A 14,541-nucleotide genomic window follows, 5' to 3' on the forward strand; every position below is an offset into this window, starting at 1 on the left:
AAAAAAAAGAAGCCGGACCTCCGCTCGCCCTGAAGTTGCTTTAGCGTCGGGAATTTCTTCCCAAACAGTTTTCTGCAAATCCCTTAAAGAGTTTACGGCTAATGCTCCGACCCCGCCGATTTCACCGAGGAAATGTCATGGCTGCTTGAGGTCTAATGCCACCGCACCGTCGGGGGACTCGCGGGAACTTTCTCGTCCCGGGCCGAAGCGCGGAAGGGGCCGCCCCCCCCAGCCCACCCCCGGGTGCGGAGGGGCGCGGAGCCCGCCCGGCTCTGCCTGCCACCCCTCTGGAAAGGCGTGGGAAGGTTGTTGTTTTTTTTTTTAGGGGAAATTTGGAAAACAGGGGGTTCCCCGGTGCCTTCCCGAAGCTCCCTCCCTCCCCTCCGGACGGCGCGCCCCCGCGGCCGCTCCGCTCCGCGCAGCCCCGCGCAGCCCCCGCGGCCGCGCACCTCGTGCCCGTTGGCGCCGGGGGCGATCTCGGACTCGTTGACGAGGGAGGACTTGATGTCGGCCAGGTCGCCCTCCTCCTCGGGGTGGCTGATCTCGGCGAAGATCTTCTCCTTCTGGGGGTCCCCCTCGTCCTTGAAGGGGATCATCTCGTCGGTGGCGCAGAGCTCCGGGTCCCCCCCGCCGCCCCCGGCCCCCGGCAGCTGCGGCATCCTCACGGCAGCGCGGCGTCTGCTGCGGCCGCCGGCCCGCCGCGGGAAGGGGAGCGGGAGCGGGAGGAGCAGCGGGGGGAGGAGGAGGAGGAGGGAGGAGGAGGAGGAGAGAGGAGGAGGAGGAGGGAGGAGGAGAGAAGAAGGGAAAAATCCCGTCAAGTCCTCGGGGTTGCTCTCGGCAGCCGGAGACCCCCGCCCGCCCGCCTCCTCGGGGCCGAGGTACCCCCGCTCCCTCACGGCACCGGCCCCGCGGGGAGCCTCGCCCCGCCGCCCCGCACGGCCGGAATAAGTCGAAATACACCCGCTTGTGTCCCGCCCGCCCCCAGCGACCGCGCCGGGACCGCCCCCCAGGAGCCCCGTCCCCCTCCATCCACACACACACACACCCCCGGGCCCGGGCTCACCCTGGGGGTGAGGGGACGCGGAGGGGAGCGGAGCCCGCCCGAGTTTCGCCTTCGAGTGAAGTTGCCGCCACCCGGGCGGGCCCGAGTTAAAATAGCTGGGGGTGGGGGGGTGGGGGGAGAGGGCGGGCAGGGGGAGGGGGCGCCCCAGGGGACGGGGACGGCGCTGCCCGCGGCGGCGCGCACCCACCGGGCCTTTGTCCGCCGCTTCGCCCGCGGCTTCGGGCACGGCTGGGCTCGGCTCGGCGGGGGGCGGGGGGCGAGGAAGAAACGGCCCCGGGAGGGAGGGAGGGAGGGAGGGAGGGAGGGAGGGAGGGAGGGGGGAAGGGGGGAGGGAGCGGGCAGGGAGGCGCCCCCCCGCTTCCCTCCGCGCCCGCGGGCAAGGAAAAAAGTTGCCGGCGCGGCGCCTCCACGCCCCCGGCCGCCTCCGCTCCGCGCTCCGCGCCGGGCCCGGGCCGCCTGCCGCAGCCGGCGGGCGCGGCTCCCCACGGGGGGCGGCGGTGGGGCGCGGGGCGCGGCGGCGGCGGCGGCAACTTCAGCATCGCTGCCGCCCGCCCCGCCGCCCTCCCTCCGCCGTCGGGGCGGGGCGGGGGCGGCGGGGATGAAAGGAGCCGCCGCCGTGACTGACACCGCGCCCGGGGCCGGGGGGGCGGCGGTGGGCCGGCGGCTTGGTGGGGAGCGGGTGCGGGGCTGCCCCGGGCAAACTTTGCTCAAGCTGCGCCGAGCAGCGGGTGCGGAGGTCGGAGCGGGGGGGTGGGGGGGCTGCGCCGGGGCACTGCCGCTTCCCTCCCCAGCCGGGAGCCCGCCGAGGGGGGCACAGGCACTCGCCGCACCCCCGGGCAGGCAGACCGGCGTTTTTCGGGCTGCTTTGTTGAGATTTCCCTTTTGGGGGGCTGGAGGGGTGCGGCGGGGCGGCTGCGGCCACATGGCGCTGCTCGGGGAAGGGGAGCGGGGGGAGGCTGCGAGGATTTGCGCGGCCGCTACGCGGGCCGGCTTCGGACGAAGGGCAGAATTAACGCATGGCCATGAAATCCCGCAAGTTCCCGGCAGGAATGCCTAGTAGCCCCCGGGCCACGGGGAGAAAAGCAGCCGGGGCGAGCTCGCCCCGGTTTCAGAGCGGTAAACGGAGCCAGAGATTCCCCCGTCGCCCCGTCTTGTTCCTTCCGCGGTCGGGCTGCCCCGTTAGCTCCCGGGTGACACGGCATCGCCCCGGTGCAGGGCACGAGTGTATTTTAAAATAAATAATTAAATAAATAAAAATCATCCAAACAAAAGCAGGCGCTGCCTTTGGGAACCGTCAGGATCCGCAACTCCTTTTATTTTTGCGAACGCGGTGGGCGCAGATTTTGCAGGAAACAACTTCCCGTGATTTTGGCATCGGAAAAGTGCGGTTCGCGCTTTGCACATGCCCCGCGAGGCTGCTAAACCTTCAAGCGCCGAGAGACGGAGAAACGGGAACATGTGGATGCTCAATCCGTTTTCAGCAGATGCCGGGCGCGGCGCGGTGCGAGGAGCGGCCGGCGCGGCGGCACTGCCGCCGGGGACACGGGTGGGCTGAGCCCGGCTGCCCGCACCGCCCCTCGGGGGTCTCCGCAGCGTTGCCCACGAACGAGTAATTAAAATCCAGCTGAGAAATGAGACCCGCCAAACCCCGAGAAAGGGAGCAGGTAGCGGGAAACGAGGGATGGACTTGTCAAGTCGAGCAAGTGCGTAAAATAAATGATCGAGAAAGAAAGAAATTTAGACATGTAAACCCTGGGAAGGGGCTTAATTGTGCAGCGCTGCCGGGATGGCGGGGAGCCCCCTCGCTCCCGAGGGCGGCTGGAGAGAGGCGGTTGGGAAGCGGTTTGTTTGGAAAACGGCGACTCGGGGATGGTTTGTGCGCGGAGGTGCCGCCGCATCCCTCCCGCCCCTCATCCCCTTCCCGGCGCTCGGCGGGCATCGGGCACCGGGCCGGGGGAAGGGGCACCGGGCGGTGCCTTTCGGAAAAGCAAGCCCTACGGCGAGGGCCAGAGCGTTGCAGACGGCTCCCCCCGCCCCCGACGGGGCGGCCCGGCCCGGGAGCGGGAGCGGGAGCAGGAGCAGGAGCGGGCGGGGGTCCCCGCCGGAGGGGCCGGCAGCGCGGCCACCCGGCTGCTTCATTACCGGGTCCCCTCTGGAAAAGCAGCCTCCCCCCGCCCCTCCGCCGTCCCGGGCTCTCCCCCTTCATGTGGGCTGGAGTTTTTCCCGGGTCGGTTTTTTGGTGGAAGGATTTTGAAGGCAGAAAAGGGCCGGGGTGGGGGCGGCGGGGCGGGGGGGGAGGAGGTGGAGACCGTAATGATTTATGACAAGAGGATAAACTCAGGAAACCTCAGCTCCAACGCCAGATTTGACTGGAGACAACACAAAGCTGTCGCTCTACTCGCAGTTCGTGGGGCTGGGGAGCGGGGCACAGCCGGGGGTGGGGGGCAAGGCCCGGGGTAGGGGGGGGCGCCCCGCGGTACCCCCCTCCCGCCCCCGGCGGGACCGCGCCGCCGGGAGCGCGCCCGCCGCCGTGACCGCTGCCAGCCGCCGCCCGCCTGGCCCCGCACCGGCTGCTTAGTACTTTCACAGGGTTTCTTTTTGCGCTTTATATGTTTTGGGGTTGTTTTTTTCTGTTGTTTGGGTTTGTTTTTTATTATTATTTTCATTTGAGCATCGTGTTGTATTTGCGCGTTTTCGGTTTTTGGGTTGGTTTTTTTTCGCTTTGGACGGTTTTGCAGTTTAGCTTTTTTTTTTTTTTGGTCGTTTGAGCGGGTTTTGGCGTTTTAGAGTTTTTTGTGGGGTTTTTTTTCATTTTCTTCTTTTTTTTTTTTTTTTTTGTTTGCATTTCAGGGTTGAGGGGGACCGCGCTTCGAGCACCCCCCGACGGCCAGCCTGGCTTGCCCATCCCGGGGCGCGGGGGGCGAACAGGGAAGGGGAACCCCGCCGTCGGCCCCGGGGCGGGCCGAGCACCAGCCGTCGGAGCAGCGGGACGACGCCCGCAGCCTCCCAGGGTGGGCTGACAGAGGAGAGGGGGGAACATGCGTCCCAAGGACGACCCCCCCCCCCCAACCCCGGGGCGCAATAAGCCGGGGGGGGGGGGGTGGCCACGGACACCCGGGACACCCTGGCGTGCGAAGCGGCGTCCGCCGCCGGCGCCCCCTATATAGGGGAGGGCGGGAGCGGGGCGGGGCGGCGGCGCCTTTGATGTCCCGCCGGCGGCCCCTTTCATCCCCCCCCGGCAGCCCCCCCCGGGCCCTTTGTGTGACTAAATTTGGCAGGAGCATGGAGGCGCGCCAGGGCGCCCACGTGTGCGCCGAGCTCCCAGCTGAGCGGGCAAGGGTTTTCTTCCGGGTAAGGAGACAGCGGGGGAGATCAAAGAGTTTGGGGAGCTGGAGCCGAAATGTGCAGTGGAAATAAAATTAAAACAAAAAAAAATGCTACAAAAAAAAAAAAAATCCTCCGGCCTGGACGCGTGCCAGCCCGGAGGCACGGGGGAGAGGGGGAGCGCTGCGCACATGGGGGCGGGGGGGAACAGGCGGGAAGGGGCTAGTTTTCTCCGGGAGGAAAAACAAAATATATGCCTGCAGAGAGGGTTGCAGTTATTTTCTGAGAAGAAAATAATAATAAAAAACAAAATCAAAAACCAAACCAAAAAAACAACCCTTTTGTTTAAAACCACCGGGCTGTGGAGCCAAGCGGGCTCCGCCTAGAAGTGCCGCCCGACGGCGCGTCCCCGCGCCCGACCCGGCCGGGGCTGCGCGGCCCCGCGGGGGAAAGTCCTTTATGGTGAGCGACAAACGAGCAAACGGCAAAAAGCCCCCTTCCCCCCGGGCCCAAGAGGCCGGTCCCAGCATGGAGGGAGGCTTTCCAGGCAAACCCTCCGCGGCTTTTTCTCCGCCGGGAGGGGGGTGGCGGTGGGAATGTCAAGGTTGGCCCCTCCGAGGGGTGAGTGCACTGCGGGGCGAACTCCCTTTGCAGCAGCCCACGCTGTGCCCTGTGGCTCCCCGACGGGACGGGCGTACACCCCACTGCTGAGGCACAGCACAACTCCTTTATGAGCTGCGAGGTGCATGGGTGGCAGAGCTGGGGTGCAGGAGGGGAGCCCCGGGGGGCCCCACCACTGCCCTGCACAGCCTGCCCACCCTGGGCCCGCAGGGACGGCCACCCACCTCTGGGCTCCCGCTGCTCCCTCAGGACTGCAAAGCACAAAAAAGGTTGTCGGATTTCAAAATCTCTCAAATCAAGCTTTTACAGTGCCTTTTCAAGGCAACGTGATGGAATTACGCGTGTTCCCTGGTTCTGCGTATGCCACCATATTTAGATAACATCTGTGATTTATGTGCCAGTTGAATTTATAGGCTGAATTCCCAAATTCCTTCTGAAGTAAATAAATCCTCCTCTGTCAGGACATGGGGTGAGCAGGGCCAGAGCAGGGATGCGACGATTAGCCCTGGGCTCTGCAGCATTATCGCTGCGGTCTCCCACGCGCGCCGCTGCTGCACAGCACCGCCGGGGAGCCAGCCCCGGGCTGCCTCAGGATGCATGAATGTATTCAGAAATACAGACCTGTTCCTTGCCTCTAAAACAAGGATAATACTTCTAAGCCTCTTTTTCACCCTCTGAGAATAAATGTGATGTACTGTGTAAGAGGCTCTCTGTAAATAACAGATCTGGATGGGTTTTGGGCAAAACCCAAAGCGCCCTCACTCTTGTGCTGTACCAGGCAGACGGTCCCTTTGGCAGTGCAGTCCATTTTCAGCACTTTTACTAATGCAGGGTCCAGATAGCTGGTGTGGCTTTGGATCTGGGGCCAGGTTTGGGTTGCAGACGCTGTGGCCTACAGCCCCATGACCCACATCCAGCTGCTCATCGGCGTGGGTTGCCTGCTGTGGTCTCCAGGCACTGCTGGGGCTGCGAGGTCCTGGATGATGAAGCAGTGATGCCAGTCCCCGGCTGCCTCAGGGGGGACTTAGGCGGGGGTGGTGTGGGGAAGATTTCTCACTGCGCGCATCATGGTGGCTAGAAGGGTTTCTTTCTGATGGTCCGCGGTTGGGTGAAGTCAAGAGGATGCTGCCGAGTGAAGGGAGCAGCTCTGTATATCCTGCAGATTCATGCTTTGAATGGAGGAAAAAACAGAAAGGGAATAATATGTGCTGGTTTTGAAAACTCAGTTATTATGAGTCTTTATGAAACGCGGGCTCATTTTTTAAAATTATAACAAAGGGCATCCTGGCTGTGTTTCTAGCAGCTATATCAAAGAGTAACTGCACTTTTCATTTAAAGCTACTTTGAAAGAGATCACATGTAATAGGTATTAGGATATTAAGAGTGTATATGTGCTTTTTGCTTTTTAATTTACACATCCAGATTTCCAGTTCTGGGATGCCATTAATGTTCTTAGCCCAGAATTACTCTATTTAAAGAGCTAGGTTTCCTTAGCCCTTGCGACAACATGGGCTTTATGAGATTTTAGTGGGCAAATCTCACCAGCGCATTTTTGCTGTAAGAGCTTTTGTTTAGAAGAAGGCATTGGTGGCTCAGATCTCACGAATATGTTAAGTTATCTTATTTTGCGATTAAAATAGTTAGCAGTTCAGGAGCTGCTTTCTTCTTCGTTCTTTAAGCACGAGATGAAATACAGGGGAAGTGTCATGGTTTATTCAAATAAATGGTGACATGAAGTAGCTTGCGAACTAACCCTTACATCGAGCAGTGCCACTGCAGGATTATTTCTGATGACTCATCAGATCAGATAATCCGCAGCGTGTGGATAAAAGGGGGAGGCAGGACTCAGAGTCTGAACCAAACCCAGAAAGCCATGCATGGGAGAATGCAAAATGTGAGGTTAATGTTGTATTAAAGGTAAGATCTGAAAAGAGCACAGTAATGTGCTGCCCCCCAGCAGGGATTTTTAGGCTGGGATTCTGGAAAGGACCGAAGAGATGTTCAAAGGGAGTAGAGTACTAGATCCCCGAGGGGGCCTTTGAAAATTCAAACTTTAGTAGTTTTGTTGGACCCTACATTTATGAGAGATTCTGGCTGAAGAAGTGTGTTTTAATTGCAGAGTAGCAGTTTTGCCCATTTACGTCAACATTTCCTACTTTCTTAGAGGGGGAAGTTCTGCTCCTGAATAAATAAATGCTATATGTGGCCCTGAACGGATGAGATTTTCTCCATCCCCGAAAGCCAGGATGCCACACCCGGGGGCAGTGTCTGTGGGCAGGTTTTCAAAGGCTCCTCCAACCGAGTCCTGCTTCTGCTCCTCTAGCTTTGCACTCAGAACTGCCGGTGCGTGCCTCACGCTGCGACTTCTTGCACGCACCAGGGAAAGGTATGGAGGGGCTTTTGCCAGGGGTTTTGTGCACACGTTGTTGGAAGCCATACGCTGAAAATATTTATTTCTATTGGTACTTGCTTGTACAGTGCAAAATTGGTATCTGTAGCCTCAGAAGTACATGAGGTGCTTGGTGGAGAAGTCATCCTTCCCTTGGCATGGCTATAGCTAGGCCTGTTTTGGAATTCAGCATAAACCAATTGATATATTCTGCCAAATATATAACGAACATGCAAAGCTGACTGTGCACCAGCGTTTCCTCCTCGCTTTTGAAAAGGCCACCGTTCCCATTCTGTGCTCCCAACAAAATCAAAGCATCTTGTAATCCCTCGCTTGTTTTTAAGTGACAGTAGTCCTCTGTGTCCTGACAAATATTGCCGACAGAAGCTGGGTAGCTCCAGACAAGGTCCTTTGAAAGAGGTGGGAGGGGAGGGAGGCTCCGTGGGCAACTTTCCAGCGGCAGCTGTGCACTAACGGCATGGGAGTGTGGGAGGCTTCTCCCGGGTTAGTAAGACAGTTCAGCAATGCAATGAATGCGTGCTCCCAGTGCATGACTCCTGTTTACTTTTTTTTTCAATTCTCTGACCTCTGTCTGACCAAGTCCATCGCCCATACGCAGCTGGATGGGGAGGGGGAACAGCAGCCGGGCTGTACCAGGGATCTCGCTGCGCTCGGAGAAACGTGCGGCACTCCCCCAGGAGAAGCATTTGAAGCAAGTAATGAGGTGGTGAATTTTCCTTCTTGCTGAGGAAGTTATTTGGAGGTGGGTCTTATTTTAAAGTATCATCTCTTACTTCCTAGGGAAGTAACCGCCATTAATTTGCCCGACAGAGGTATTAAACAGTAACAGCTGAATGCCAGTCAAAGGCAGTGGTGTTTGCTAAGGAAGTGCCAGAAGAAGACAATTAGGAGTTTGCAAGAGTCTGGGGTATCGTTCAGAGCTTTGTCATCTCAGCATCAGAGCCTCACAGTTTTGGGTCTGGTAATGATCCAAAAATATGTGTCTTCATCGTGTCTGGAAGGCAGGTGTGGCGTATGGGGACAGCAGGTAGGGCTCACCTTTTGACGAAGAGCGAGATCAGTCCAAGTTGCAGCTGGCCCCTTCACCTTTAGCTCCATTCTCCTTTGCCTGGGTCTCATGGGCTACTGTGTCCACCTCCTGGGAAAATGGGCAGTTTTGGCTTGCAATTCAGAATTTCAGGGAGGCTCTCTAAGGCTGAGGGAAGCAAAGGGATGTGAGCAAAATTCCTGCAGGTGTGGCTGGGATGTCAAAGGAGGGTGAACACTACACACGAGGAGGTTTGGGTCAAATTCTGGGTCAAATTGACTCATAATTGTGCTGGAGCAGGGACATAGAGATGAGATCCTGACTGAAAAAGAGGGGGATGACAATAAGGACAGCATGAAGAACAGTAAGTGAATGGTCGTGCTTACCCTCACAAAATTGCCCATGAGGTGCTAGCCTGAGTCTCTTGGACCACTTGCATTTCCTGCTGAGTTCAGCCAGATCTGTGGGTGCTCAACCCTCCTGGGAATAAGCCCTGCCTAATGAGGAGCATGGTTTCTACCCTGCTGGAGAAGGCTAATGGGAGAGTGGGACCTGCTAAGACCAGCCAGGTTGAATCCAGACACGGTCCAGATGATGGCTGTTGTTGCTCAGCTACCATGTCGGCCATTTACACCATGACTGATCAGCCTTCTCCTGGCTTGCGTATCTCCACAGAAAGCCGTGCAAAACTTGCATATCTGGGTGGAACCCCAGCAGCTGAACTGACTCTTCTTGCCCACCCAGCAAGGCTTCTCAAACAAACAAGGGACTCCAGCTCATAATACTCTTCTTAGCTAAAAGAAAGTATAACTTCTACTAATTTCAGTACCGTTTTATGCAATGTGTAATTAAATCATGAAGCTCCTTCCTATAAGATGTTATGAGGCCAAAAGAATGAATGGATTCAGAAAAGGATTAGGCAAATTCATTTTGGCTATGAAACATGACTGGTCAGATACAACCTCCATCTTAAAAAGTCCTCCCTGAACCTTTAGTTGCTGGCAGTCCTTCCAGGCACACGAAGGTCACACAGCAGAGGAGTGCAGAGTGGGAAACCAAAAACTGCAGAAACCAACCCAAACATGTGCTGTGACAGAAAAGTCAGATGTCTGCAATCCGATCTAACTTAAAGTGAGATTTAATATATCAGTCAAGAGGATCACTTTTTTTTTTCTTTAGAATTTGAATTTGCAGCATGCCGGCAGTCACTGGCCTCAAGCTATAGCCAAGATTAATACCAGCCGATGTGTGTATGCCTCTACTATGTTGATAATGAAATAAAACTTCCCCTGGTTTATTTGTCCTTCGAGGAATTCAGTCTTTCAGACCTCTCTCACAGCCAAGACTACTTTTTATAGCATTTATTTATGTTTGCTGGCCATGAAGCATCTAAATATTGTCTCATAAAAAAAAAAATCTTGATATGAGAAAGATCAGAAGTGTTGCATGGTATTTATATTTCTTTAAAAAGGATATCCCTGGCATGCAGACAGGCTGTGGCTCAACATTGTATGTTAACAAAAGATCATCCATGAAACGTTCAATGTAACAAAAATAATATTCGATAATTAGAAAATTTAGCTTTTAATGTGATTTAATTTAATTTGTGATATATTTGACCTTCAGTAAACCTTTCTGTTTTCCCTTGAATGCAAGCAAACAGCTTGTTTTGCTGAGCTCTCTTCCTTTCCTGTTACGCACCCTGCATTTAGCCCTGATACAGGCGTAGGATTCACCAGATTATTTTGCATTAGAACAGTGCTATCTTTAGCGAGTGCAATTAAAGCAAAGGAGCTGCAGGCCAAAGCGCTAGAGCTGTGTAAGGATAGCAGAAGCTGTAGATTAAGCTATATATTAATTACTCGGTTCCCTACTTGGAGCTATGAACAGTGAATTCTTTAATTTCATGTTGCATTTTTAAGGTAGTTTGTGGTTCACTAAACCCTACACATCAGGAGGTTTTGTAGGTAGACATTAAAATGGTGGCACTTTAAGAACTGCTATGGTGTTTTGAAAAACAGCTGAGGCAGGCTGCAGAGGCAGACCCAGAGGAAGGGTGCAGAGCAACTTTTGGGGGTGTTCAGGTCAATTGTTTTATGCAAGCTCTTGCACAGCATTGCAATGACGTGGTTTTATTTCATCTGCACCCTGACCTGTGCTGGTGGATTTGATGTTGTGGGTCCGAATGAAGGCCTTATTCAGGCAGGAAGGTCCCCCCATCTGCTCCCCCTCTGTGGGTTGTGGAGGTGCTTGTGCAGCCTCTGTTGCACATGGGATGCTCTCCGAGTTAGGAGGTCTCTGTTCCAGAGGAGCTTCTGGTTTGGAAGAAGCTCATATCTTTGAACGTATTTGAATTATCCTCATCTGGGAAATGAATTATCCCTCAGCCTCTTCTCACCTCAGAAGCTCCCTGTTCCCTCAGTTACACTTTTCGTCTCCCTTGCTATTGCTGCTCATCCTCCCTATGAACTCTCCCCGCAGCTGGGGAAGCCTGCAACATCCCCTGGGAGCTGCTGCTAATTTCAAGCCATGCATCAGGGCAGCTGCCTTGTGCCCAACGGCCCAGAAGGGGAGGGGGTCCTATTAATGTTACTTTGTTCAGTTGATCTGGATCTTGTAAACATATGTGCTTTCAAAAGTCCTGACTCTGACCTGGGAAACAGGTGGCACCTCGTAAGCCTTTTCAAAGGGAGCTCTCCTCATCTGCTGTGTAATTTAGGCCCCTGCATTAAATATAACTTGGTGTGGAGCAAAGCCTGTAACTATCGTGCTTGGGCCAACGCCTGCATGTCGGTTCAGTGGGGCTCTGCATAAATGCAAGAGCCCCCAGTGAGCACCCTCAGCCCAGGCTAAGGGCCTCTGCCTGCGGTGGCTATTGTCCGTCATGTGAGCAGGGATCCTTTGTGCCTTACTCCCGTCAAAAGCACAAATACCCAGGAGAAGGAAACAGCAGCAGCAGCAACTTTCGTGCTGATTCTGAAATCCATCGCTATGGTAATGGAGAGATTAATATAATATAACATAATTTAGTAAGCATGCAATAGTTAACGTTTAACTTCTCTAGCTTTTTTGTTCTGCCAGGAGCCTAAATGTCAGCCATCCTTGGGTGGTGCGGAAGAAGCACAGCTTAGGCTTGACTCAGGTGCTCAGCTTCCTTTGAGATTGCTATGTGGCTGGAGGGTCCTGGAGAGAACCATGAGCTACCATCAGGCCCAGGAAGAAAATGGCTGTGCCCTGACAGGATTGTTGGAAGCGGTTTCAAGGAAAGATGGGCCAGGCTGGTTGAGGACAGAGAGAACACAGCATGGCAGTGTGCTTGGCAGAGGTGCACGAGAGGAGCACGAGAGGCTGGTGGGCAGGCAACGGGGGAGCCATGTCATTAGCTGGGCAGGGGAGAAGAGTTCGGCTCTCTGAAAGGAGGCAGCAGCTTTCCTGCAGGTGGGAAGGCTGAGGCGCAACTGGTGGCTAAACTGAGCAGTGTGGAAGGAGATGGATGAAAGACGGGGGAAATCCTTGAAAATGGCTGCTCCCTGGCCATCCCAAGGCTGGAAGAGCTTGCTAGGTGGTCAGCTCTGAAAGCATAGCTTGTTAGAGGCTTACAGCAGCCCTAGGTCTCGCCACAAGATGTGACCTAGCCTTCACAGTTGTCCTCTGGGGAGTTTTTTCCACCTGCGCTGGATGTCCCAGGGGCACAGGCCCTTTTGCCTTTTGCCTTTTGCCTTTTGTCTGTGCAACAGACTGAAAATTGCCTCAAGGTCACTTCCTGTCTCTTGGTCCCAGTTTTAGAAGACTGAGACATGAAGCGAACAAAGAAAACAGCATTGACCAGGACATAGAAGGATTTAATGTCAGTTGGTCTTTGGTAAAGGGGAGAAAACACGAACTCTTCGCAGAAGTTGAGGGAGCGATTGCCAGAGCCGCCATGGTGCTGCTGGGCTTAGGGTCCTGTAAGAAGTCATTTGAACGAGGCCAAGTTGCTCATGCCTAATCTCTTGGATTCCAGCACAAGGGACAATGAAAGAGTTTTCAGGCACATACTTTCAGCAGTCCTGGCAGCAGTTACTTAAAATTAATCCTTGCTTGTGGTTTCAGAGACTTGCCTCTTGGAGCAGGCCCATGGTATCCTCTGTGAGGAACACAACAGGACTCCAATCCCAATTAGAGTCTGAATATGCACCTGTATGTGCATGTGCATATACATGTATATATACAACTAGCATATATAAGTAGGCTGAGCAGCATCGATGTGAACATGTCTGTGGCCAAGGCAGTTGCCCAGGCAAGCAGACCCGGAAGGGTCCAGACTAGACCTCCTTCTGCTGGTTTGGCAGCACAACTTCCTGCCTTGCCACAGGAGAAACCTTGCTCTTCCCCATTCTTTGCTCAGGTGAAGCCTATTTGGCAGGCCTTTTTCTTGGCAATTGTAACACTGCAGCTCCATGATAGTCACAAATACTAAATGTATGTTGTATTTTAATTCATAAGTGCTGCTTGCACTCTTTGATTAGCTCATGTGGAGAGCGGTGGCAGGCCGGTGGGGGCCTCTCAGAGCAACAGCACTCACTTTGGCCATACAGCATAACAGCATGTGGTACAATTTTGGTTTTGAGGATAGAAAATGTATTTATTTCAACTAGATGGCCAAGCTGGGAGACTGGGAGGGGTTGTCCTGAGGGGAAGTTTTCAGCCTTCTCCTTGGGAAAGGCGTGAGGCCCTGAACCGGAGTTTTTTATTTGTTGTTACGTCCTCTCCCTGTCTGAGTTTAGTTCACGTAGCTGTGGGGCAATGCACGTACACCTAGCTGGACTAGTTTGTTAGCTATACTTTTCCTTTCCAATGAAAGGCTTTCTTCTGTGCAAGTTACTGTGTATGAAAACAAGCTGTTGTGCTGGGCTATACCACTAACTACTTACTTTACCTAGGAGGGTTTCTGTAAACAGTCCACCATCTGTTCAGTAATGGTGAGTAGGTCAGGCCATTCAGACACACCAATGTAATGGAGAGGTTTTATCGGCAGGAATTTTGCAGGAACACTGATTTATTTTATTTACACAAAAACTATAAGGAGGCCTCTCTAAGTTTGTAAGGCTTTAAATGCCTAAACCAAATGAAACTATTAGAAGAACACAAAACTGTTCACTCAATTCTGCAAGCCCAACTCCTCTCTCAGAAACCCACCTCTGCTGGCTGCAGCCTAGATATATATTCTTTGCAGTGTGTGAAGAGACTTTGCTGATGCTGTCCTGGGAAGGGTGGCGAGAGCTCTCCATAAAGCTGAATGAGCCTCATAGTAAATGCTGTATCCCGGAGCCCTTCTTCCTTCAAATTTCACAGCATCTGGTCCAAGCACCTCTGCCAGCTATGATGGTTATGGAGTAGCGCAAGCAGAAAAGCTGCAAGCCATTTGGAGAAAAGAAGTAAGACACCTGACAATAAGATGTCATGTGGAGGTGTGAGGGACACTCAATAATTGTACCTGGATGTTATTGAGCAGCGTAAGTTTTGGGGCTGTTTTGGTGCTTCCTTGACATACAGGAGGATCTGACCCACTTCTCTATTATAACCAAATTCTGAAATCATTTGACATGGCAGTTGGTCAAACATCCCATCCCATCCTGTTCATGTGCTTCCTTGTGTGTTTTAACCTAAAAATATGTTTTCAGCAAGATTTTGGAGCCAAATTTATTTTTAGTTTCTTTTAAGGCAATTTGGAGCCAGAAAGAAACAAAACACCCTCCAAACCCCAAACGAAACTGTGCCACTATACAAAGGGGCTCTTGTTTGTAAACTTCCATTTTAAAGTGTTGTTGCCTATTCTACTGGAACGGTTTTTCATCTTTCACCTATACAGTCCAATTTTTAAAATACTAACCTATTCAAGAGTCAAGTACTTTTTAGTCCCTTTTTGAGCATCTTTTCAGTGCTGTGTCTCTGTTTCTCAGAAAGCTGAACTCGCTTCTCTCCCCTTTATTGATCCTTTTAGATGATGTCTCCAATGAGAAAAATAAGAGAGTGCTTCAGTTTGCAGAGAAGCAAATTTAAAGAGACTGAGCTGAATCTGTCCTGTAATCTGTCAGCCGCAGAGCCTTCATCACT

General features: G+C 53.8%; 1 protein-coding gene across 9 annotated transcripts in view; it reads right to left on the reverse strand.

Moving 5' to 3' along the window:
- LEF1 (lymphoid enhancer binding factor 1) overlaps positions 1–1,545 on the reverse strand; it is a 71,774-nt gene extending 70,229 nt beyond the window's left edge. For 3 of the 9 annotated variants that reach the window (XM_064450075.1, XM_064450076.1, XM_064450077.1), the window contains exon 1: positions 450–899. In XM_064450075.1, coding sequence (XP_064306145.1) covers positions 450–659 — 210 coding nt within the window. In that variant the 5' untranslated portion in view covers positions 660–899. Of the gene's footprint in view, positions 1–449; positions 900–1,063; positions 1,163–1,250 lie in introns of those variants that run through there. The other 6 variants (XM_064450078.1, XM_064450079.1, XM_064450074.1 and 3 more) reach the window with 5 other exon arrangements.
- Positions 1,546–14,541: the final 12,996 nt, after the last annotated feature.

This window comes from Phalacrocorax carbo, chromosome 4 (assembly GCF_963921805.1).
Source record: "Phalacrocorax carbo chromosome 4, bPhaCar2.1, whole genome shotgun sequence".
Classification (NCBI taxonomy): Eukaryota; Metazoa; Chordata; class Aves; order Suliformes; family Phalacrocoracidae; genus Phalacrocorax; species Phalacrocorax carbo.